General features: G+C 48.7%; 1 protein-coding gene across 1 annotated transcript; it reads left to right on the top strand.

Annotated features, from left to right (window-relative positions):
• The first annotated feature begins 752 nt into the window (after positions 1 to 752).
• TM4SF4 (transmembrane 4 L six family member 4) lies at positions 753 to 23,704 on the top strand. The gene is made up of 5 exons (XM_002716253.5): positions 753 to 1,197; positions 1,879 to 1,968; positions 12,139 to 12,278; positions 18,742 to 18,931; positions 23,129 to 23,704. The coding sequence occupies exons 1-5, from the start codon at positions 1,024 to 1,026 to the stop codon at positions 23,144 to 23,146; spliced, it is 612 nt and encodes a 203-aa protein (XP_002716299.2). The 5' UTR covers positions 753 to 1,023; the 3' UTR covers positions 23,147 to 23,704.
• Positions 23,705 to 25,634: the final 1,930 nt, after the last annotated feature.

Genomic DNA, 25,634 nt, shown 5'->3' with positions numbered 1-25,634 from the left:
TACTGTTACGTAAGCCCAGTACCAGGCAGGGTCATCGCGCACTGTGGATCTTAGTCTAGGCGTGGCACAGACTTTCTCTGATGACACAAAGCAACTGTATCGCACCCCTGGCAGTTGACAGAATTCCCAACAGGGGTGCGTTGCACCGCCTCCCACGCTTTGTCCTCTCTGCTTCCAGTTGAAACACAGATAATTCTCTCCGTCTCCTCTGCCCTGTGGAACTTCCTTTCCCCTTAGCCTTTGTGAACCCAGTGGTTTCCATTCCTCCATGTAAGATGTAGCTACGCGAGCTGAGTAGGAAAACCGCTTTAGCTAATTCCATCTCACCTGGTGGGAGACATCGTACACACTTGAGTAACCAGTAGAGAAACACAATGAAATAAAATAATTTCCATAGGCAATTAGACCATCAAATTATTTTCATGTTGAAGAAAACAGACCGCTCTTTGGCTTAACCTCACATCCCAGGTTCTCCGCGGAAAAGACCAAGCACACGCACTACAGACCATTAAGTTCTTGGGAGACAGAATCTTAACCAGGATGTAACTCAGTTATGAGGGTCATTTGTGAAGACCCCGGGGGGAAATATTTCTTTAACTGGGCAGGGGCATTGTCAGATTAGAGGGGCAGGGCTTTTAAGCGCTGTCCGTGCCAGCCCCGTCTTCGATCGCAGCAATGTGAGTGTCTTGTCGGTGCTGGTAGATTATTAACAGAGGTTATTGGTCTCCATGGCAAAACGATTGACTGATTGCACTGAGCATAATCTCATTTATGGGGGTGCAGGGAAAAAAGGGACGTCAAGCTGCGGAGAATTATAAATGTCCATCACCACTGAGGTTCTGCCATACTTGAGCGGCTGAAGTGACTCCAAGGACACAGCTCACAGGGATTTGGTTCTCGGTCCCAAAATACTGAGTGCACCGGGGACAATTACTGGGGCACTCCAGCCAAAACCCTTGAAGAGGCCCCGGGCAGGAGGCAGCCAGGAGTCCGTTGCTGCTGAGCAGTGCTGGGCCTCTCAGCATGTGCACAGGGAGCTGTGCCAAGTGCCTGGGGGGCACCCTCATCCCCCTGGCCGTGCTTGGCTTGCTGGCTAACATCCTGCTGTTTTTCCCGGGAGGGAGAGTGGCGGACAACAACGACCACATTACCACGGAGGTCTGGTATTTCGGAGGAATATGTGGAAACGGGATCTTGGTGAGTAGGGAAAAGCCTTACAGTCTGCCTACCTGGGCTCCCCCTCCGTTCTATCCTAAGTGCAGTCCTTACCGAACAGAGACGCAGTTCTGGGTTAACGAAAGCCCGAGCAATGCGTGCTGAGCAGGCAGTGCATAGTTGATGTCCTCGCTCTGTTAGACTGACAAGGACAGTCCACTGGGTCTACTGACTAATCCCCTGGCTTGGGCTGGCGGTCCTCATGGGACATTCAAGTCCTGTGAACCAAATCGATGGCTGCAAAAAAAAAAAAAAAGAATGCTTTCTAGAGACTTGATTGGCATAAACTACCAAGAGATGCAGGCGTCAATGGAGTCTTCCTCCATTGGTGAAAGATTTCTTTATCCCTGGTTTCCAGCAGAATTGGGAAGCTCTGGTGGGACGGGAGCTTTTCCTGTCCATTGAGGAACAGCTCCTCGGTCGTGTGCTAACCCACCACCTAAATAAAAACTCGGGGTGCCAGACCTGAAAGCTTGCCGTGTTGAAGCTGAAGGCAGTCGGGTCGAATGGAACCTTAGCTCCCATTAACGCTCCTTCTGCCCAGCCAGCCATGCCTGGCTGGCGTTTGCCGCCCAGCCCCTGGGAGCCTGCAAGCCCCCCTGACCAGGGACGGGGCTCCTGACGCAGCCAGACCTCCCTCTGAGACTTTTCTCTTGCTGGCAGATGATCTTCCCTGCGCTGGTGTTCTTGGGCTTGAAGAACAATGACTGCTGTGGGTGCTGCGGCAACCAGAGCTGTGGGAAGCGGTTCGCGGTGAGTTCCTGCGGCAGCCAAGAGGGTGCGCTGTGTCTCCCAGGATGGGCAGCCTGGGGCAGGGGCAAGTGAGCCCACCCCCGCCAGGACTCTGGGGGCCAGCTGGGGCGGGGAGAAACCTGGGAGTCTTGCTGTTGGTACAAAATAACAACAATGATACATCTGTATAGGAGGCAACCTTCAAACTGGTAGGGGATGACACCTCTGTTACCAGGAGGCAGGGTAGTCGGAGCTGGGGAACCAGAGTGGTGCCATTTAAAGGAAGTAGGCTTGGAAGGTGCGGGTGGGGGATGTAGCTCTCCCCCTGCCACGGACAGGCCACGGAGTCTTGGACAAGGCATTGCCTTTCTCTGGCCCTGCCTTGTTTCAACTGTAAAGAGAATTTGAGACAGGGTAAAAGATGGCACATTCCCCCTCCCCCAACAGCTCCCCAGTCCCCCACCTAAGCCACTGCCGGGTCCACTATCTCTGTGCCCAGCAGTTCCCGGCTCCACCCAGGTTCTGCCTCCGGACCTCGGTTTCCTCTCTTGCTTTGTGTGGCCCTCCATCTGTTAGCTGGAGAGCTGGAGAGATCAGGCAGGTATCAGCCTCTGGGAAGGGGAGACGATGCTGGGACCCGGGGTTGGGTCCCCTTCTTGCAGCTGGGCAAGTCCCTGCGCTGTTCTGCCTCCCTTCACGCCTCTGAAAACGGAGGAAGTGGAACTAGATCAGAATTTCCCACATTTGGGGCCAGTCCCGGTGGTAGGTATCCGGATGCGCTTTATCTTTGAACAGCAAAGAATGTTTTCAATTCTTTTTCAATCCATGTAGTTCTAGTAAGGAAAAAAAAAAAAAAAAAAAACATTTTGATGGCGCTCAGTCTTTATTATTTCAGACCCTTTCTAATCGCCCTGTAGAACAAAGGAAGTACAAGTCTCAGGCTCCAGGAACACAAGCAACATTAACTAAAATTCAATAATGTGTGCTTGTGTCCGCTAATGAGGCTAGTTCTCATTTATAATAGTGATATAAATGAATAAGATACAGAGTTACTTGCAGAAAAAAGCACTGAGTTTAGGTATATCGATGTGGGGGAAATGAAGAAGGAAAAACTAGAATTACAGGCTGGATGATGAGTAAGGCCAGGTTTTCCTCTAATCTCCACGGTTCAATTCCATCTAAGAGACTTGTGAACCCCAGCAGTAAACTGTACACACTCACTTCAACTTCTTAAAGGGAAAGATGTTTCAATCCTTCTGAAACAGAATCGTCTGAACGTTTCTTTCTCATCATTATCTGCTCATTTATTCAATTAAATATTTATTGGAGGGCAAAGACTGGTGCATTGTGCATATATGTGGGTACTTCCAAAAGTTCATGAAAAATCAGATTAAAAGGTAAGTTTATTTTGGTGTAAAAATGATTTAATTCGTGTACAGTTTTTTTATAGTACTTATTTTCCATGAACTTTTAAAAGACCCTTTGTACTAGTTTTCCATTTGAGATCGAAGATCATTCAGACAATGTATTCAACCTTCTAACCACTGTCATGGGTCTCAAAAAAGTATTGATAATTATTCCTTTAACATCTAAAATAATTATTTTAAAAAGATATAAAGCAACCATAATCTGTCTAAGATAATTATGAAATATATGGGTATATAAAAAGATAATATTTTCATATGATGAATTATAAAAAAGGGAAAATATATGACTCATTTTCCCCTTGAAATATAATCCTACTATACCTTGTCAACTTTGGAGGATACATTGGAAATCAGAGTTTGAAAACCAGTTAGCAATGAGGAAAATCAAGTGAAGAGAAAGAATCATGACTTGAAAATCTAACATTTCATTCGTAGTGCTGAGTAGAAGGCTGAAGACTGACGATTACAACACAAGAGGGTTTTTTGATTTTGGTTTCTTGATAACCACAGTAAGAAGTGAAATATTATCCAGAGTATTATTTTCATTAGACTTAAACTAAGTCTAAGAAGGCAGAAGAAACCTGTGTTTGCAGGAACAATTGAGAGAACACACCTGAAACACTGGGTCTGTCCAGGGCACTTGTCTAAGAGCTCCCTGCCTCCAGGTGGGGTTTGCCCTTGGTGTGAGTTCAGAACAACACCTGCAAGCGACTGACGGTCCAGAGAGATGGGCAGTGTCCGTCAAAGAGCCAGCTGTGGCAGACTGCAAATCAAGGCACCCAGCCTTGGCCACCCTGGCCCAGGGCCCACCACATGCTAGGGAGCTGTCACAAGGATTTCTTGATTTTTACTAGTGTGTTCATCAACTGTTAAATTTCAAAAATGAGAGATGACACCAAAAAAAATCTAGATATCTTACTTTCTTTGAAAAATAAAAACAAACAAACAAAACCACAAAGAATTGGGAGCAGGCATTGTGGCACAGCAGGTGAAGCCCCAGCTGGGACACCACATCCGTCACTGGAGTACCTAGTTTGAGTCCCAGGGCTTCTGATCCAGCTTCCTGCTAGTGTGGCCAGGAGGCCGTGGATGACGGCTCGGGTACTTGAGTCTCTTCCACCCACATGGAGACCCGGATGGAGTTCCTGGCTCCTGGCTTCAGCCTGGCTCAGTCTTGTCTGTTACACTCTGCCTTTCCAACAAAGTAATTAATTAAAAATCAGCCCGACACTCCACGTTTTGGTCCACACTTTGGCATAGCAGTGGCCTGCCCCAGGCGTGGCCGAGCCACCCTGACCACTCCACTCCATTCTGACCCCTGCCCCACCCCTGAGGCCTGCTTTAACAGCTGTGTTTCCTCAGTGTTCAGGGGCTCCAGAGCACTAAGCAATAATCATTTATTTTCTTAATTTGAGAGACAGAGAGATAGAGAAATAGAGCCAGAACTTGTATCCACTGGTTCGCTTCCCTGCAACAACAAGAGTTTGGCGAAGGCTGAAGCCAGGAGCTAGGAACTCGGTTCAGGTCTTCCATGTGAGGGCAGGGACCCAACTACTTGAGCCAACACCTGCTGCCTCCCTGGGTCTGTATGTGCAGGAAGCTGGAGCCAGGAGCAGAACTGGGACTCGAACCCACGTACCCTGGTGTGGAACACAGACATCTTAACCCCGACCAAATGCAACAAAAAGGAAACAGCTGCAGCGTAATTATGGTGGAATTATAATGCTGAAAGTGTGAATTCTTTCCCAACATGCTCCAGGCATGCTTAGGGAGCCCTGTGCCTCTGCAGGACAGTGTTGCAGAAGCTGGGCTGAGCAGAAAGGCCTGTAAGGCAGACCAAGATCAGACAGCCCTGCACCTGCCACCCTCTCTATCTGCCATCCTCACTGTGTCAGCTGCTTGATGGCCCCTCAGCTGGCTCCCTCCTTTCTTGTCTTCCTGGAACAGCCCTGGACGTCGGCTGCACCCTTCTCTTCCCCTTCCTTGGGCAGTAAAATCAGGCTGTGGGAGGCAGGAGAAGCAGGGTGTGCAGGCTTGGGGAGTAAAGCAGGAGCTGAAGGGGTCCAGATGGCCTCGGCAAGTTCCAAGACAAGACTGAGAAAACGGAGACGGGCTCTTCTTTGAGGCCAAGCAAAAAGGAAGCTCAGCCCCAGGTGTCTGTTCACCTTCAAATAAATTAGGCTCCATACAAGCTGGGAAAAGTGAGTCCTGGAGCAAAAACAGTGACTTCCGGGGTGAGCGCTGACCTGGGTTTGTTTTCAGGATTCCACAGCCACCTCGCCTCCTGGCAGCCTGTGTGTGGCTGGAGAGCATCTCCTGCCCCTAATCCTCTAAGAATTTCTCTCTCGGGGGCCATTGGGGCAGATCATTAATTTTATCAACTCATTCATGTGAAGGATGTGCTTTAATAAGTCTTTTGGAGACCTTGGACTTGACTCGTTATCTTTAATAATGGGATGGGCGGTAGATTGATAAATTAGATAGTTGGGGCAGGCAGGCGTTTCAGCATCAGGGAGATAAAGCACCGGCTCCCCACTCACCATGGTCAGGGTCAGGTGAAAGGTCTGTCTGTCCTGAAAGGACAGCGATCCCATCCTAAGTCTGGGTGCTGTAGAGACAGCATGTCTCCCTGTGCCTGGCTCACCTGCGCCCCCTAGGGACGTCTCCTGAGTGAGCACTTCAGGGAACTCCCTCTTGGAATAGTAGCCAATGTAAGGAAGGGATTTAGCAAAGACAAGTCTTTGAAATAACAGATTCTCTTGAAAGGAGAGATTAAAGTACGGAGCAGTATTTCTTCACTAAACATTTTCTCCTGCTGAAAGGTCAGAGCAGTAGCTCCGTGTCACTAGACTGTTGCAGTAACTGAGGGGGGAGGTTGCATCAGTGAGAAGGTAAGACGTCTCGCTAAGTGCAGAGGGTGTTAAGAACACATGAATCCTCTGTAAACGCTCGTTGGTTGTTGGGGAATGAAATACATGAACACCCCGGAGGCATTCCGGGGGATTTCCATATTTTATCAGACCTGATTGTCAGGATAATCCGTGTGTAAACTGTTGAGTTCTTTGGGAGCACAGAACTTCTCAAGAAGCATCATCAGTGATTTCACCATTCTTCAGCCCAAGCGGCACACCCAATTTGCTGTTAGTTCTTCTTGCTTCAATTTCGTTAGAATCCTCTGAAAGGGGATCTTTTCTCATGGCTGTCTTACCCTTCTCAGTGCCCCAACTAGATCCTGTTCAGACAGGTCCCAACAGGCCACTGTGAGTTGATTGTGATACAGAAATTATCTGAAACCCAGTAGTTTTTTTCATAATGCACATTTTCCACGAGCTTTTTAAAAAGACCCCTGGTGAATGAGGAAACAGAAACTCACGCCTGTTCACTCCGACTGCCACCCCTTGCCCAAGTCTTGCTGAAGCCAAAAGTGAGGGACATAGTGTTGTGAGAAAACATGTGCCATCTGCATAGATCTGTATAGACCGCTTGGATGCAATCTATATAGACCCGTATAGACCTCTCGGAGTGTTTGCTAGGAAGGAAGGAAGTGCCTACCAGAGATATTCCCCAACATGTCTGCATACCATGTCCTCAGAACACCCATTCTCCCTCCCTTCCCAACCCTGCCTCCTCCCTTTCCTTTGGCCAACATAAGCACATATGTGACCAAGGACAGGTGGTGCACAGCTGGGATCGGAGCCCCCACAGAGAGGGAAGGCAGCGTCTCTCTGTCATCCATTTCAGGATGCTTCAACAGTGTGGACAGAAGGCAGTGCTGGGCAACCTCATGAGAATTAGCACATTTACTTCAGTTTTTCTCCCCAGTTATGTGCTCTGTATTTGGGGAAAGCAAGAGTGTGAAAGAATATGATTTTAGAAAAGAAGTATTGTAAAATATAACGACATTCACCAAGTGTGTGTGATCATTGTGGCAAGTCTTCCACACCTGGGGAATTGGCAACAAAGGTTCTGGGTGACTGATCAGCGACATGCTGGAGGCCACCTCCACCTGCGGGGGAGTCTGGTTTTCTGGAGCTGGCTACCTTCACTTCCCTGTTTACCTCTTATGAGCTCTATGTGACAAGTACTTAATGAGCATTGTGTACAGAAGGTGAAATGGAGACAAAAAGACTCAGTTCCGGAGGAAGTTGAGTTAAAATCAACTATATTATTAAAATTAACCTCTTCTGGTTCTATTAATTATATAATAGGTTATATAAATTATAAATATATTACAGTCTATTAAATTAATCTCTTATGTTTGTTTTAATGGTGGTTACTAGGAAATTTTAGATTACATACGTGTTTCACGTTGGAGTTCCATTGGCTGGTGCTGGTGTCAGGGTAACTCTTTACTTAAGGAAAAAAATCATCTCCTCACTGGTATTTTACCCTAACCTGAATTTTCATGGCCTCACACTTGCCAGAAATGAGGAAACTTTGCATTTGTATCCACTTTCTGTATTTCTAAACAGGTGTCTGCTAAAATGTCCTGGAAGTGTTGTCTAAAAATCCATCAGTCAGCTCACATAGCAGGAATAACCACAAGTCAGATTTCTCCTCTTGCTGCCAGCCAGCAGGTGTGGAAATCCTGGGCACTTTTGGCTAGAAGACCTACATCCACCTACCCCTCTCCACTGCTTACCATGGTAACGCTGAGAGGGCTGGGACCCGGCTCTCCCAGAGACCAAACTGCCCCTGGGAATGCAATGTTGCTTTTTCATTGCAGCAATTTAGATTCTTATAGATTCATAACTATCAACACCTTCATGACTGCTGACTAAAAACCAGAACTCAAGATAAGCAATTCAAGTAGTCAAAAAGACATTTCTTTCCCTATCTGTTATTTCTTAATTTTTTTCAAAGATTGATTTTATTTATTTGAAAGGCAGAGAGAGATGCAGAGAGAGATATTGTCCACCTTCTGGTTCACTCCCCAAATGGTCAAGAGGATCAGGGCCAAGGTCAGGAGCCAGAAACTCCATCCAGGTCTCCCACATTGGGGACAGGTGCCCAAAGACTTGAGCCATCCCTCACTGCTTTCCCAGAAGCATTAGTGGGGAGCTGGATCAGAAGCAGAGCAGCTGAGACTCGAACCGGTGCCTGATATGATTTGTTGGTGTGGCAGGCAGTGGCTTAACCCATTGCACCACAATGCCAGGCCCTATGTGTTATTTTATTTCTATAAGAGAACCAATGTCAATCGCAAGCAATACAAATAACAATGTCTGGTGTTGGTGGCAGTGGTGAGGGGGTGGGGAGCAGGGTACTGGAAGTGGTGGAAGGTATAGGATGCCAGGCTGGGGAGGAAGAGACCTGGGTTCTGAACCTAGCTCAGCACCTTCTAGACCTGTGACTTGAGAGAGCCACAACTAAGAGCAAGGGCTTTGGAAGCAAGTAGCCGTGGATGGAGCCCAGTTCTACCACCTCACTACTGTTTAACTTATAGCAATTGCCTTAATTTCTAGTAGTCTCGGTTTTTCTGTCTGGGGAACAAAAAGATAATAATACCCATTTCACAGGTCTGTTTGGAAGATTAAATGATACAATGGACATAGGATTATCATCAAATGGAGCTATTTTTATTAGCCAGCAAGTGAAATGATTGGGGTTACTCTATGGCACAGTGGGTAAAGCCACTATCTGCAATGCCAGTATCCCATGTGGGCACCAGTTCGAGTCTCAGCTGCTCCACTTTCAGCCCAGCTCCCTGCTAATGCACCTGGGAAAGCAGCAGGGGATGGGCCAAGGTGCTTGGGCCCCTGCATCCACGTGGAAGACCCAGAAGAAGCTCCTGCCTTCAGCCTGGCCCAGCCCTGGCTGTTGTGGCCATTGAGGGAGTGAACCAGCACATGGAAGATCTCTCTGTCTCTGTCTATCCCCTTCCCCCCATCTCTGTAACTCTGCTTTTCAAATAAATAAAATAAATGTTTTTTTAAAAAAGTGAAATGATTTCACCAGATGACTTTTGAGGTCTTCTCTATTATTAAAATATGATTTTAAGAATATTGAACCTGGTTGCAGCCTGGCTCAGCCCTGGCTGTTGCAGCCATTTAGGAAGTGGACCAGCAGATGGAAGATCTCTCTCTCTCTCTCTCTGTCTCTCCCTCTCTCTCTCCCTCTGTAACTGTGCCTTTCAAATAAATAAAATAATTCTAGAAAAGAAAGTTTAACTATATATTTGGTGGAAATTCTGGCTTTTGCAAATTTGGTTTGTTTCCCCAAAATTATTTAAGTATACATCCTTCAGAAAAGACATTGCCTGCTTTATCATGATAAACTGATGAAAATTTTTGTTTACTTCTGATATAAATTCTTGAATTCTTGAATTCTGATATAAATTCTTGAATAAATTTCTTTATGGTCACAGTGGATTTAAGATATACAAATCATAATAGTCAGGGGAAACATTCTAAGATATGAGTAATATGAAACTTTACTCATTGAAAAGATCCAACAAGTGGTCATCCAGTGCCTTAATAAGCTAAGAAGAAAAACCCTACAGAAGGTGGGAGGGGCAGAGCTCCCCAACTATCTCTAAATAACTCCTGTGCATGACTTCAAGGACCTTGTGCTGACTGGGGGAAGATGGCGAGAAAGAAAGGAAGGGAGGAAGGAAGGAAGGAAGGAAGGAAGGAAGGAAGGAAGGAAGGAAGGAAGGAAGGAAGGGAGGAAAGAAAAGAAATTATTCCTTAGTGTGTTGTAGGCATTGTGCTGTGACAGACCGCATGCAATCCTGAGTGGAAGGGAGAGAGACAGGAAGTCTGGAACGGTCAGATCTACAAGGAGAGTCACACAAGGCTTCCTAAGGCACGTGAGACTAGCGCTCAGCCTTGGAAAATTGCATGAAAAACACTTTTGTATACTATTTTAGGCCAGCTAAAATAGAATTCCACTTTTTCATTGACTCCAATCATCCAGACCCAGTCAGGTCCTCTCCATACCAAGTCTCCCCTCCCCGCATTCCCTGTGGTGACATTATTACCACTAAGACAGGAAGGGGAAAGAGAAAGCAGCTGGCATTGGACTTAAGCTACCACAGCTAATTTTCACAGCAGACATTTAGGGTAGGCCCTGTTGTGCTCATTTTATAGGGGAGGAAACTGAGGCTCTGAACACACAGAGGAAATCAGCAAAGCTGAGACGTGAGCCCGGGTCTGCTGTTAGCCCCTTGAGTCCATCACCAAAGCAATATAGGTGATCACTGTCCACCTCCATCTCCAAAATGATGAATGTTTCCAGGCTACGCCCTCCTTCCTGTCTGGAGCGGACACTGCCAAGTTCTTAGCATCGCTGGGCCTAAGGTTTTGTCATCTGAAACGGAAGCGGGGCCTGCATGGGCTCCAGGCCTGGCTATGCCTCTCATTTTCTACCACTCTAATTTGACTTTGTGATCGAACAAGGAAAGATGCGAGTCTCCTCTGTTTTTCACTGACTACTCTGTGTCGTGTGAAAATATTCAGGACTAGGATCACTGGGATTGCTTAACCTAGAGAAAGCTCTCAGAAAGCGGAAGGGCGGGTGAGATGTCAGCGCCATCCTCAGATAGTCTCAAGGCTACTGCCACATGGAAGACAGGGTGAAATTAATCTTTTTGGTCTCCAAGAATCTAACTGGGACCAGGGAAGACACGTTCCAGATGTCTGTTCTTTCTGATCAATAGAACCCACCCACCCCTTGAGACTCCAGTAATGTGGCCTTAGCAGGACGACTGGGCCAGAACCCACTGAGGATCACTGCCAGTCCTAACATCCTTGGTTTCTGTAAAGGATTGGCCTCATCTGTTGGTGCTCCGAGTGAGACTTTACCCTTTACAAAGTTAAAAATCCGTGGTTCAAATGCATCAGCCCAGAGGCAGCACCTTGGTCATCAAGGAATATGGGAAAAGACAGGGCTGAAAGGGGGACTGTGGGCAGTGTGGGCATTGGCTCAGCAGTTGCAATGCTGCTTAGTATGCCCACATGCCAGGGCGTCTGGGCTCAGTCCAGCTCCACTTCCCATTCCAGCACCCTGCTAAGGTGCATGCTGGGACACAGCCAGTGATGGTGCCACTGTTTGGGTCCTTGCCACCCACATGGGAGGCCTGTGGTTACTCTCTGATTGCTGGCTTCAACCAGGTCCAGTGCAGGAGTGAACCAGCATATGAAAGACCTCTCTCTCTCTCTCTGTCTGTCTCTCGGCCTTTCAAATAAAATGAAAATATATAAATGAAATGTTTCTTAGAAGATTGGAACATGAAAAAAAAAATTTAGGGCCGGCGCCGCGGCTCACTAGGCTAATCCTCTGCCTTGCGGTGCCAGCACACCGGGTTCTAGTCCCAGTCAGGGCGCCGGATTCTGTCCCGGTTGCCCCTCTTCCAGGCCAGCTCTCTGCTGTGGCCCGGGAGTGCAGTGGAGGATGGCCCAAGTGCTTGGGCCCTGCACCCCATGGGAGACCAGGAGAAGCACCTGGCTCTTGGCTTCGGATCAGCGCGGTGCACCAGCTGCAGTGCGCCGGCCATTGGAAGGTAAACCAACGGCAAAGGAAGACCTTTCTGTCTCTCTCTCTCACTATCCACTCTGCCTGTCAAAAAAAAAAAAATTTAAAAAAGAAGGGAACATAAGACAACAAAATTCATTCCAGGAGACCCCTTGGGCCCCATCCACTTCAAAGACTGGCTCCTATCCCACTACCTCCCTGTGGTCTCCAGGTTCAACCACCTGGCTGCTTAGGTTTGCTGTGTAATCTCTGGACCACCTCAAAAAACAATGCTGTCTTTCTCTTCCAGATGTTCACCTCGACAATTTTTGCTGCGATTGGATTCGTGGGTGCCGGCTACTCGTTTGTCATTTCTGCCGTCGCAATCAACAAGGGCCCTAAGTGCCAAGTGTCGGAAAATGGCACCTGGGGCTACCCCTTCCACGAAGGGTAAGGCTGCACCCTGGAGTGCCCAGACGTCGCCACAAGGGGCAGTGCAGGCAACGCACGGGTAGGAGACCCCGCAGGGAAGGTCTTCATGCTCTGGCCTGAGCCATGGTGCTCTATTGACGCAGAGTTGGGGCTGTGGAGGGGGGAGACGTTGCACAGGCTTCACCTTCAACGGCTCTTTTGAGACAGTAGAAATCACTGGCGGAGCATGCTCATTTGGTCTGAGCGGAGGGAAGGATCTGTGGTGTCATGACTCACATCCAAATATTTATTAGTATCTACAATTCGAGGCAACCAATAACAGCAGAATACTGGCTTCCATTATAAGTCTTACAGTAGAAAACAAGGATGATTACTCGGTTAGTATGTGATTATTGTTATTCACTAATAACCCAAATTGCCTGTAATTAATCTTTCAAGGTGCAAAATTATAGAGAATGACATTGAAAATATTCTTCCTGACAGTTAATGTTAGTAGAATCTGTTAAATAACATTTCATATTCGCATGGTACTTTGCAGGTTGTAAATTTATAATTTAATCTCCATAGGACCCCAGCAGGTAGTTGCTATCTGCAAGACAAGCTTGATAAATTCATTTGTCCTTTCACACATCCTTCTGCCCCAAGACTGCACTACAGTCCAGTCCAGTAACCAGCAGTCACAGTGGTCATTTAAAATGAAATTCATGGGGTGATTGCTTGGTGTCACAGTTACGATGCTTCTTGGGATGCCTGTGTCCCTAACCCAAAGTTCCTGGGTTCAAGTCTTGGCTCTGCTTCCAATTCCATCTTCCTGCTGATGCAGACCCTGGAAGGCAACAGGTGATGGCTCAAGAAATTGAGTCCCTGCCATCCACATACGAGAGACCTGGGCTGGACTCCCAACCCTAGCATCAGTCTGGCCCAGTCTTGGCTGTTGCAGGTATTTGGAGAGTGAACCAGCAGATGAGAGCGCTCTCTCTTTCGCTCTCGCTCTCTCTCTTTCCCTCTCCCTCTCTCTCCTTTTCAAAAAAATAAAAATACTTTTTACACTAAGTTAAATTGAAGTTAAGAGCTCGAGTCCTCAGCGGCAGTTGCCACAGTGCCAGGCTCAGTAGCCACGCCTGCCTCACCGCTGCTGGACCCAGCGGCTCGGAGACAGGACAGGACAGGACAGTTCGGTCATCACAGAGGCCCCGAGAGATGCTGTGGCATGCATTCCAGCCTGCAGGAAGCATGCGCCGTTCTCTTTTTGTCGACTCTCTCGGCCTCTCTGCCCTATGCAGAGGCCGGCACATCACAGGGAGTCAGGACATATGATTGTTGGGTCTTCCTGAGCATGGAGGACGGGGCCAGGCTAAAAACAACAGCCGTTGTCCCTTGCTATGGCTTCCAGGATCCCCCAGCACTGGATATGAGGATCTGCAGATGCTCCGGTCCCTTCTCTACAACGCTGCATGCGGTCTTTGCGTATAACCTGCACACTTGCTCCCGCATACTTTAAATCCCCTCTAGACTACTTACAATGCCAAATCCAATGCAAATACTATGGAAACAGCTGTTATGCCGTACTGTGCAGGGAATCTTGACAAGAACAAAGTCTGTCCATGTTCAGTGCAGATGCAATTTTTTTACAAATACTTTTTGGCCCACGGTTGGGTGAATTTGCAGATGCAGAGCCCGAGAGCACGGTGATCTCACTGTGCCTTTGTTTACAGTGAGGTGATAGAGACCCTCAAGGATAGACTGCAGCGCAGGGCATGGAAAATGCTAATTCTGCTGTGATGCAAGGTCTTGGTTTTTCCCAGGTGTCCCAGCTGAGACTTCCCTACCCCATTCCCACAGCTCAACATGCAAGGCCTCTGACGCCCTGCCAGCACCCGCAGTGACTCCCGATGCACTGAGCTAACTATGCAAAGTCCGTTTCTCCTGCAAAAGATGGCAGAGGCTCCACCACGGTGCAGCTGGCTTCCATGGGCATAGAAGTCAGGCAGCAGAGGGCCACACATCTACTGAGGTCTCCCTCCTGGGGCTCCCTCTCCCACCCCAGGGTGTCAGTGGAGCTACCGACTGTGTCTCCCTTCCAGGGCCCCTTTCCTTGCACTTCCAACACCAGCCTGCCACCAGCGCAGCGTGGGACCTCTTTCTCTTTATTCTGTTCTGTACGTGATGCTGTGCTTGATGAAACGCCTATCAACTAGAACAAAATCCATCCCCCAAACCAAGAAAGGACCAATAACAGATGCCAAGGAGCACTCCGAAGTGGGTTGAGGGTCACCTGCGTTGTGGCTTTAGGACCTGACAGCCTGCTCCCACACTCACGCCCTGCTTGGGCGGGGCCAAGGTCAGGAGAGTGACAGCTGGCCTGTGGGCCACCCCAGGAAATGCCCATTTGCAACAAGGACAGGAAGCCACTTTTCAAAGCGCTCTGCATTTGACCTTCTATCTGAGAGCGGTTTCAACTATTCAGGCCCTGACTGTAGAAGTTAACCCCACTCTCTGCACAAGGAGCGAAATGTACCCCAAGCAGGCACTCAGGGGGAATGGGTGCAGGCGAATGTCCCCTTTGCCTCCTGGCACCCTTTTAGTAATATTCCATTGTTTCCTGCTATCTTTGAAGACAAGAACTCACATTCCTTTTTTTTTTTTTTTTTTTTTTTTTTTTATAAAAGAGAGTGAGACAGAAAGGGATGGTGGAGAGGGCACACAAGAACAAGCAATCCCAACTGTTGGTTCACTCACCAGATGCTGGCAGTGTTTTTGGACAGGGCTGGGGGGGGTCAGAGCCCAGAGCCAGGAACTCAGCCTGCCTCCCACACAGGTGACAGGTGACAGGTGACAGGGGGGATGGGTGGGGACTAGGGGTGGGAGTGGCGCAGGGCACAGCTGACTTGGGAAGATGAGCCACAGCCTGCCTGGCAGGGAGAGAGAGGCGGGAGAAGGCCTGATGAGCTCAGGGTGGCCTGGAAGACAGGAGCACACTGGGCACCACACGACAGGCATGTGACAGAGAGGCAGGCCAGTGGACAGACAGCACTGCCAGTAGGGACATGGCGTGGCCACTGTGGGTTTACAGGACCGTGCCGATCCCAGCAGGGACAGGCTCAGTGCCTTAGAGAGAGAGAGAGAGACAGAGACAGAGACAGAGACAGAGACGCAGGGGTGGGAGGAGAACCACAAGGTAAGATCTGGAGCAAAGAGAAAGAGCCCCCTTGTTCCTGTGCATGTCTGGAAGGGATCACCAGGACATGGTGGACAGGGCGCAGGGATGTCCGGCTAGGGGCACAGTCCAGGGCTTTCCATGGCCCTAGAATGCAGCACTGTTTTTCTCAGAAGTGTGGATAACAATGTCAAAAAAGAAAACAGGGTTCAATTTCCTTTCCTTTCCTTTCTTTTTTAAAGATTTTAAAATTTATTGGAAAGGATGGAATAGAGGTCTTCCATCCACTGGTTCACTCCCCAGATGGCTACAATGACCAGAGTGGGGCCAATACAAAGCCAGGCACCAAGAGCTTTTTTCCATGTGGGTGCAGGGATCCAAGGACTTGGGCCATCTTCCATTGCTTTCCCAGGTTCATTAGCAGGGAGCAGGATCAGAAGCGGAGCAGCCAGGTCTTGAACCGGCGCTCATATGGGATGCCAGCACTGCAGATGGCGGCTTAACCTGCTGCACCACAGCACCAGCCCCCAATTTTCTTCCTAAGAAGCATCCCGGGGCAGGTGTGTGGTGCAGCAGGTAAGCTGCCTGAGACACCTGCACCCCAAATCAGAGTTCCTGGATTCAGTTCCCGGCTCTGCTCCTGATTCCAGTTTCCAGCTACTGCACACCCAGGGAGGCACAGGCGATAGCTGAAGAAGTTAGGTTCCTGCCATCCACATGGGAGACCCAGATTGAGTTTCGGGTTCGTGGCTTTGGCCTGGCCCCGTCCTGGCCATTGCAGACAGTTAGGGAGTGAACCAGCAGGTGAGAGATCTCTGTTGGTCTCTCTGTCTCTGTCTCTCGGCCTTTCAAATAAATTTTTAAGAAGTATCCCAGAAGGAAAAAAGAAAGCAGGCCCATTTTGAGACACACCCTCTTGGCTTCCTGCAGAGGGGAAGGTCTTCCTCTCTGAGACAATCGGCCACCCCGCCCTTGACCCTGAGCTGCTGAAAGGGAAGCAGCTTGCGCAGGGCCTTCGTGACAGCTGTGGGAGGGGACGACTGAGGAGGGGCCAAGCACATTCTGAGCCAAGCATGGCCCTCCCAGGCCAGCTGGGCTGCTCCCCGCCCACCCTCTGGGGACCCTAAGAGCCACACCGGATACGAGGACATGTTCTGCCTGGGCTTGCAGAACAAACCATGCTTCCTAGCAAGGGGCCCATGGGCTGCTGTGACCGCACTCTGGACAGCTGGGCACCACAGCGACGGGGATAGAGCCGACAGCCCTCACAAGGCACAGAACTTCTCCCAAGCATTAGGGCTAGGTTTTGGCCGTGGACAACTCGGGGTCCACTCTGTGCAGAATGAAAGGAACAGGTGCAGGTGAGCATAAAATAGCATGATGTACATAAAGCCCCAGACTGCTTGGTAAACACTGCCTAAGGGTACACTTTTAGGAAATCAGCTATTATTGTGAATAAATTCTTCATTATGCACCAGAACTTTCCAAAATGTATTTTTGTTATGATTTTTGTGACTTTTATTTCAATCCTTTCCATGAGAGACAAGAAGGCTCAAAGAGAATCATCTCTTTTATAGATAAGCGTTGATTGATGTGGTCATAGACAGATTGTGTAGATTAAGTGTCATAAATAAATCATAGTTCTCATATCCTAAGAGGTTGTGGCTACTCAGAGTATCTGCACTGGCTAAGAGCCCTGGCTTTGGAGTCAGACCTAAAATCCAAAGCAGGACCTTCCATTTACTAAGCCTCAACTTCATCTGTAAAATGGGTGCTCATTCACTCAAGGAGCATTTGCAAGGAGCACAGCTTGAGTGCAGTAGCACCTCCTGGTAGGTACGAGGGAGCCGTAAGCTGAGGTTCTGGAAAGAGCTGTGAATCCTCAAGGTTCTGAGGTGGCTCTCGGCCCATTTCATAGATGGAGACACTGACGCTGAAAGGCGGCAGGTGACTGTGTGAGGAATGCGCAGCTAGTAAGAGAGACGTTTGAGTTCAACACCAGACTTGTCTGAATCCAAAGCGCTCGGCTGTCTCCGTGAGACCAGGCTGCTTGGATGCAGCGAAATCGCGATGCTGGGCGTGTCTGCCGAGCAGGCACCGTGAGCAGGCACCATTCTAAGCACGGTGGTGCTTAGAACTCACGCAGTCCCCGCAGTAACACCGTGATGGACAGATGATGCTATTCCCGCGTTTCAGGGACGTTCACAAGTCGCCCAGCTAGCAAGCCGCCAGAACTGTTGTTCTCACAGAAAAGCGACTCAGGGACATAAACACGGCTTGGTTTCTAAGTCAAGGGCCACACGCTCGTCCCTTCCTTCATCTCGATGCCAGGGCACCCTCCGCCGTCTTGAAAAAGTGTTCGAATATTAATAGCGAGTGTGGTTAAGTCAGTGTGTGGAGATCCGTGAGAAGTCAGCGGAAGCAGGTGTCATCACCAAGAGCCAACGGTGATAAGGTGGACACTACTATGAGGAGTGAACAGGGAGTCCCCTCCCGGGCCTCGGGGGCAGAGGAAGTGGCCGGGGATCAGCTCCAGGACTGTGAGAAGGAGGCCGGGGAATGCACAAGCCCCTGCCCACTGTGCTGCAATTTGGTCTCCAGGAGAGCCTGCTTCCCATTTTTCCTTCAGGCCAGGAACTCCCTCCCTTGATGTCATAAAATACAAACAGATGGCGATTTCTACTCATTCTGTTTTTGTAAAATAACATTGAGGTAGCCAATTATTTCTTCCTTTTAGAGAAGATGAATTACTTGTCTTTTCATGTGGAATTCCTGTATGTTAACAAAAAACATAATTGGCTTGGCTTTGGGTGGACAATTTGGTTAAAATGAGGCCTTAAAAAGTATCCCGCTATTCCCTTTACCTATATGACACCATTGTGTTTGGCGTGGCTTCCAATGACCACTGGACTCGGCAGGCGATCTGGTCTCTGATAATGACAGCGTGGCTAAAGGCCCTGAGATGTCTTTATTTGGCTCTCTCGGAGAGGGGTTTTAGCCTTCCCCCTTGCCAGCTCATTAAAATGGCTCTGCCACTCCATAGCTGTGTCCTGGGGGAAGTCACTTCATCTCCCTGTACCTCGCTGTCAGTGAGAGGAAAGAGCCACAGGACCTAAGCAAATATGTATGACATGTGGGGGGCTGGGCCGTCACATGGATGCACTCACGGAGCATGGCAGGGTTTGCTCTCTGTCCCGTGGTGGTGCTTGTTTGGAATGGGAAGTGTTGCACACATGCAACCTCTAAGGGTCACGGTGGACTCCATTCTAGAGACTTGTATTCCTTTGACAAAGGTCTCCCTTCTTTCCCCCGGGTCCCCAACAGGGACTACCTTGGCGACCACTCCCTGTGGAGCAAGTGCCTGAACCCGACCGACGTGGTCCCCTGGAACCTGACCCTCTTCTCCATCCTGCTCATCATCGGGGGGGTCCAGATGTGTCTCTGTGCCATCCAGGCCATCAATGGCCTCCTGGGGACCCTGTGTGGCGACTGCCAGTGTTGTGGCTGCTGTGGGGTAAGTGAAGGGCCAATCAGATCACAGGGATACCAGGGGGAGGGCGGGGAGTGTGGCAGGTGCACAGCAGCAGGGCTGGCAGCAGGGAAGTTGGTCATCCCAGCCAGTCACCCACGGGGATGTGACGCTATGTCTCCGGCCCCAGCAGTCCTGCTCCCCATGCATGTTAACACACGGGTGGCAGTTGAACCTATTTGGTGCTGCAGCTGGCTGTAGTGCCACAGACAGTGGCTCTGGCTACACTTGGAAGAGTATAAGGATGTTCATTAAAGAGCCACAGCGCTCATCCTGGAGGCCTGTGGTCACAAGCACACATCAGAGTCTAGCCCTGAAGGCTCTCACTCCCAATGGTGAACACAGCATCTTAAAAAAATTATTTATTTTATTTGAAAACCAGAGTTGTGGAGGAGACAAAGAGGTCTTCCATCCTCTGGTTCACTCCCCAAATGGTCTCAACAGCCAGAGCTGGGCCAGGCCCAAGCCAGAAGCCAGGAGCTTCCTCCGGGCCTCCCACATGGGTGCAGGGGCCCAAGCACTTAGGCCATCCTCAGCTGCTTTTCCAGGAGCATTAGCAGGCAGCTGGATCAGAAGTGGAGCAGCTGGGACTTGAACTGGTGCTCATATGGGATGCTAACACCTGCTACACCATAGCGCCAGCCCCGAACACAGCATCTTTTGATGTGATTTCTGATCTAGGAAAGGAAAATAGTCCTTCTATGAGGGGAGAAGAAAGTAAACCACTCAAGATTTAGTCTCCAACCGGTATCTCATAAAATGGGGACAATAATATATAAATATTTCAAATAGTCTTGTAAACAGTAAGACAATCTGATTATTTCAACTAATACCCAATTCAGATCAGGTGATTATTCTCACATACCCATAGGTGTCAAAAAGTGCAGACTGATGTATGAGGGAGAAAATTAAATAAAACTCACAAATTCTCCAGCTGAGAAATTATGCAAATAAATCTAAATAAAGATCTGTCCACTTAATATAATAATGCCCAAATTTTAAGTGGTCCAAATCATTTAGTTTAATTTTTGATAACTATTATGTCTATGGCTCCAAAATTAAATCTATACCTGTGTGCACACACACACACATAACTATGTAAACTCCCATAGGGAAAGCCTCCTATCTCTGCTACATTTGCCTTCTTTTTTCTTTTTCTTTTTTTGATTTATTTATTTATTTGAAAGGCAGAGTTACAGAGAGACAGAGACAGAGAGAGAGAACGAGAGAGAGAGAGAGAGAGAGAGAGGTCTTCCATCCTCTGGTTTACTCCCCCAAGTGGCTGCAATGGCCAGGGCTGCACTGATCTGAAGCCAGGAGCCAGGAGCCAGGAGCTTCTTCCGGGTCTCCCACGTGGGTGCAGGGGCCTAAGCACTTGGGCCATCTTCTACTGCTTTCCCAGGCCATAGAAGAGAGCTGGATCAGAAGTGGAGCAGCTGGGACTCAAACCGGCCCCCATATGGCAGGCAGTGGTCTTATCCACTATGCCATAGCGCTGGCCCCTACCTCTGCCTTCTATGTACCCAAGTCATCCCACTGTCCTCGCTGCGTGCACTGACAAAATCCCTTCTGTATCCTCCCAAAGTTTCTTGTCTTTATTTTTACTCCTCAAGGCTACAATAATATTGAAAATGCCAATGAAATCCTGTTATTTGAAAAGAATAGGATGCCAAACAATGTACACAATATGCAATTATGTAAATAAGAAAGACCAAAATGCAATGTATAGAGAAGTCTAAAGGAATTCAGTCAAAATGGTAAATGACGCTTCTTTGTGGATAGGTAACTGGCTGTTCTCCTGCCTGTTAGCCTACAGTATTCAATACAATCTTAATGATCATTCACTGCATTTAAAATATAATTTTTTAAAATCCAAAAATGTCATCAGTATAATGCATGGATTACAGATGTATTTCACTGCCTATTGAATTTTATCTATACATTTTCAATTCTATTGTATTGTATTTAAATGTTTGAGTCTTCAAATGAAATTGAGAGAAAAGAAAACCACCAGTTACTATCCACAGCATTATTTTTGAGGTATCAGTTAGGAATTGAGTATTTAAATCATGCATCTCATCCAACACGGATGAATATTTGCTAAATCAGTTTCAGAGGGAGTCATACATTTTAGCTGAGTGGTACATTTTCTTTGCAAGACCTACGGAAAATGATTTTTGAACTGATGAGTTTGCGAAATCTACAGATTACCTGTTGAAAGCCCATAAGTGCTGGTGGATTGGCTCTTTTCCATGAGTTTCATTTATTCAGACACCGCATGTTGGTGATCTTAATGGCCAGCTTATCTGCTAATTGAAAGACAGTAGATGGACCCCTTGGCTGTCAGCGCCCAGGGCCACGGGGAACCCCAGAGGTTTTTCCTTCCCTTCCTTCTTTCCTCTGCCCTCTCCTTCTCTCTCTCTCTCTCTCTCTCTCTCTCTCTCTCTCTCTCCCCCCCTTTCCCTCCTTCCTCTCCCTCCCCTCCAACTTTTTTTTTTGAAAACTTCAAATCCCCTTAAACATTGAAGGAATGGCCCAATGATCACCTGTATACTCTCACCTCGATCCAGAGATTAAAATCTGCTCTTTCTCTCCCTTGCTCGCTCTCTGAGCTTTCGGCAAGAAATTTGCAGACATCATGAATGGTCACTGCTATTTCGATGCATGAAGAGCTGCAGTTTTCGTAATCGGCCTGCTTCCTGTTGGCACCTGCGTTCTCACCTTGGTAGTACGTTGTGTGAAGATGTGAGCCCTCAGCCTGGTTCCTGCCCCCACTAAGCTGAGTGCAACGGAACCTCTCAGTCACCCCACCCCACCTGTCTCCTGGCCCACATATTCCAGAAGGCAGAAAGTACTCACTGAGAGTTTCCTGAGCCTCACACAGTCCTTAGAAGAGGCGATCACTGGGATCATCCTTTATAGTGCAAGACCCAAGACCTGGTTTAAATGCCAGCTCTGCGATCTTGACTAAGTCTGTTGCCTTCAACTGTTCCTTGCCTCCCAAACCTGGTTATGAATACCAGCCTCCCCAGCACCGCGGCTCACTAGGCTAATCCTCCGCCTTGCGGCGCCGGCACACCGGGTTCTAGTCCTGGTTGGGGCGCCGGATTCTGTCCCGGTTGCCCCTCTTCCAGGCCAGCTCTCTGCTGTGGCCAGGGAGTGCAGTGGAGGATGGCCCAGGTGCTTGGGCCCTGCACCCCATGGGAGACCAGGAAAAGCACCTGGATCCTGGCTCCTGCCATCGGATCAGCGCGGTGCGCCGGCCGCAGCACGCCGGCCATGGCGGCCATTGGAGGGTGAACCAACGGCAAAGGAAGACCTTTCTCTCTGTCTCTCTCTCTCACTGTTCACTCTGCCTGTCAAAAATAAAATAAAATAAAATAAAATACCAGCCTCTTCAGGTTGCTGAGTGCCTAGCACAGGTGATAGATCTGCATCCATCCTGACAATTACAAGCCTTAGGAATACAACCAGCAAAGCTTCCAGGAAAGGAGCCAGCCTGAGGGTTCAGCCTCCTGGGTCCAAACCCCTAATCCACTATGTAATTAGTTCTGGCACCTGACAACAGCGCACGTACCTCTCTGTGCCTCTGACCAAACTTTTTTTAAAGATAAATGATGTGGGGATGGCCCTGTGACATAACGGGTAAAGCCACCACTTGCAGTGCCAGCATCCCATATGGGCACTGGTTTGAGTCCCGACTGCTCCACTTCTGACCCAGCTCTCTGCTGTGGCCTGGGAAAGCAGTGGAAGATGGCTCAAGTGCTTGGGCCCCTGCACCCATGTGGGAGACCAGAAGAAGCTCCTGGCTCCTGGCTTCAGATCAGCTCAGCTCTGGCCTTTGCAGCCATTTGGGGGGTGAATCAGCAGATGGAAGACCTCTCTCTTTCTGTCTGCTTGTGCTGCTCTGTAACTCTACCTTTCAAATAAATAAATAAATCTTCTAAAAAAAATGATGCAAAAGAAAATGAAGCTTCAACTCCTATGACCTCCATACGGGTCAGACACAGATTAGAGCTCTGAAATCAGTCAGAAGAGCGTGGAAAGTAGCCAGCTGGTGACCAGTCAGGAGCAGGAGTCATCGGGACAAAGAGGGGTGATGGACAGCGAGGAGGGCGGGCAGAAGAGAGGCTTCTTGTCAAGGAGTGACATCCTGATTGATTCGCTTTTTCTGTCCTCCAGGGAGACGGACCAGTCTAGAGCTTGCTGGAGAGCTGTCCTACCTCCACGTGGGAAGACGCGTTCAACCCGCGCCCGTCTGCTTCCCTGCTCACACCGCTCGGGAGGGCGGAGGAACCCCTTCCCCTCCCTCTTCCCAAGCAGTTGGTTATTTTCCAATAGAAGAGGTTAGCCGCCTAACAAATTACACTGATCAGTCTCTCCACTTGGCTTCTTGCTAGACCTTGAGAACAGGTTCAAGGCAGATTTGTCATGACTTTTTTCCTGAAAAGTGTAAAATATATAAAGTCGGTGCCTTGTCATACTGCTGATTTGTATACAGAGATGTTTATATCTTTGAGGCTTGAGGTAAATCAAAGGAGGAAAACACAATAGAAATGAGAAACTGAGACCAATTCTTGCTTTTAAGATCTATGGGAAAAAAGAATGATTGATGTGTCGTAAGTAACCTCTAGCTGCTGTCATTGTTGCTGGTTTGCTTGAATTACTTATGACTGATCTCCTGAGCCTGTCTGTGTTTGCTAGGTTCCCTTATGTACAGTAAATTAAAACCCGAATTCAGAGGCAATACAGTGAAAATTGTGTGTGTGTTTCATTAGGGAAGGCAAAGGGTGAAATGGATAACACCTTCTTCTCATCTTTTCTACAAATGCTTCCTTTGCTCCAACATCCAAAATAAATCTTGATTTGGGTAGTAACTCATCAGACTGTTACTCAGGTAACGAATATCATTAGTTCTATGTGTTACATTAAGGTATTGGGTTTTTTTTATGAATGAGGCAGTAACGTGGAGTCAAACCCACTCTTTTGATTTGGGTTGCAATCCCAAGTCCACCACACACCGACGTAAGGGTCCTGAGAAAGTGATTTTCCAACTCTCAGTTCTCCCTTCTGTAAAAGGACTGTGGCAAGACAAACATCCGGGAGTTCTGAGGTCAGCAAGGTTGAGAGAAAGACCTGAGGGGTTTTCACCGTGACCGGTGTGCAGCAAGGAGGATCCCAGGCACTGCCAAGCCAACCAAAATCAAAAACTAATTCCTGGGATCCTCAGGGAAGGGGGTGGGGGAAGGGCAGAGCAGGTCCCTGAGCTCTCTGCCCTCCGTGGCAGGCCCACGCTGTCCCCTCTGCTCTGCTACACTCTGCTGAGAGCTGCCGCTGACAAGCCCCTCCCTGTAGGCACAGGTGTCCTGGGTTGAAACCGCCTAACTGTGACAGCCCTCGCGGGGGCGCCTGTGAGCAATAAAACCACCCTTATTTGAGAAGTGGGAAAACAGAGATGTGAAGACGTTGGACAGCTGGCCAAGGACACAGAGCTAGTCAGTGGCAGAGCTGGCATTAAAGCTAGGATGTAAACCTGGCCCTGGGTTCCGAGGTTTCCGCAGCCAGATTCTCCTGCTCGTCCTGCCACGTGTCCTCCCAGAGTCAGCTCGTGGCCAAACTGCAACTCTCCTGCTTTCTCCTGGGCAGGTAAAGGTTCAGGTCCTTCCTGGGACCAGTGCCGTGGCGCAGCAGGTTAACACCCTAGCCTGCAGTGCCAGCAGCCCTTTTGGGCACCGGTTCTAGTCCCGGATGCTCCACTTCCGATCCAGCTCTCTGCTAAGGCCTGGGAAAGCAGTAGAAGATGGCCCAAGTCCTTGGGCCCCTGCACCCATGTGGGAGACCTGGAGGAAGCTCCTAGCTCCTAGCTTCGGATCAGCACAGCTCTGGCCATTGCAGCCAACTGGGGAGTGAACCAGAGGATGGAAGACCTCTCTCTCTCTCTCTCTCTCTCTCTCTCTCTGCCTCTCCTCTCTCTGTGTAACTCTGACTTTCAAATAAATAAATCTTTTAAAGAAAAGAATCTCTCTAAGGATCAGCTCAGTGACACTTGCCTTACATCATGTTTGGGTTTCCATCGTTTTAAAGTTTCTATTTGTATAAGTGTTTTACAATGTACACATACATTAGGATAGTCATATATGTATACAACATAATTTTTAAAGATTTATTTTATTTATCTGAAAGAGGTTTACAGAGAGAAGGAGACAGAGAGAGAGATCTTCCATCCACTGGTTCACTCCCCAAGTGGCCACAATGGACGGAGCTGAGCTGATCCCAAGACAGGAGCCAGGAGCTTCTTCCAGGTCTCCCACATGGGTGCAGGTGTCCAAGGACTTGGGCCATCTTCTACTGCTTCCCCAGGTGCATTAGCAGGGAGCTGGATTGGAAGAGGAGCAGCCGGGACTCCGACTGGTACCCATATGTGGTGCTGGCACTGCAGGCCAGGGCTTTAACCTGCAGCACCACAGCATCAGCCCCCACAACATAATTTTTTAAATTAATTTATTTATTTGAAAGGAAGAGGTACAGGGCAGGTGGGAAAGGAGGGGGAGGCAGAGAGAAAGAGATCTTCCATCTGCTGGTTCACTTCCGAAATGGCTGCAATGGATGTGGCTGGGCCAAGAGAAGCCAGGAGCTTCTTCCAGATCTCCCATGTGAGTGGCAGCAGAAGAACTTGGGCCATCTTCTG

The sequence above is a fragment of the Oryctolagus cuniculus genome, chromosome 4 (assembly GCF_964237555.1).
Source record: "Oryctolagus cuniculus chromosome 4, mOryCun1.1, whole genome shotgun sequence".
NCBI lineage: Eukaryota > Metazoa > Chordata > Mammalia > Lagomorpha > Leporidae > Oryctolagus > Oryctolagus cuniculus.
Note: the sequence above shows the minus strand (reverse complement) of the source record. Positions and strands in the feature narration are given on the sequence as shown.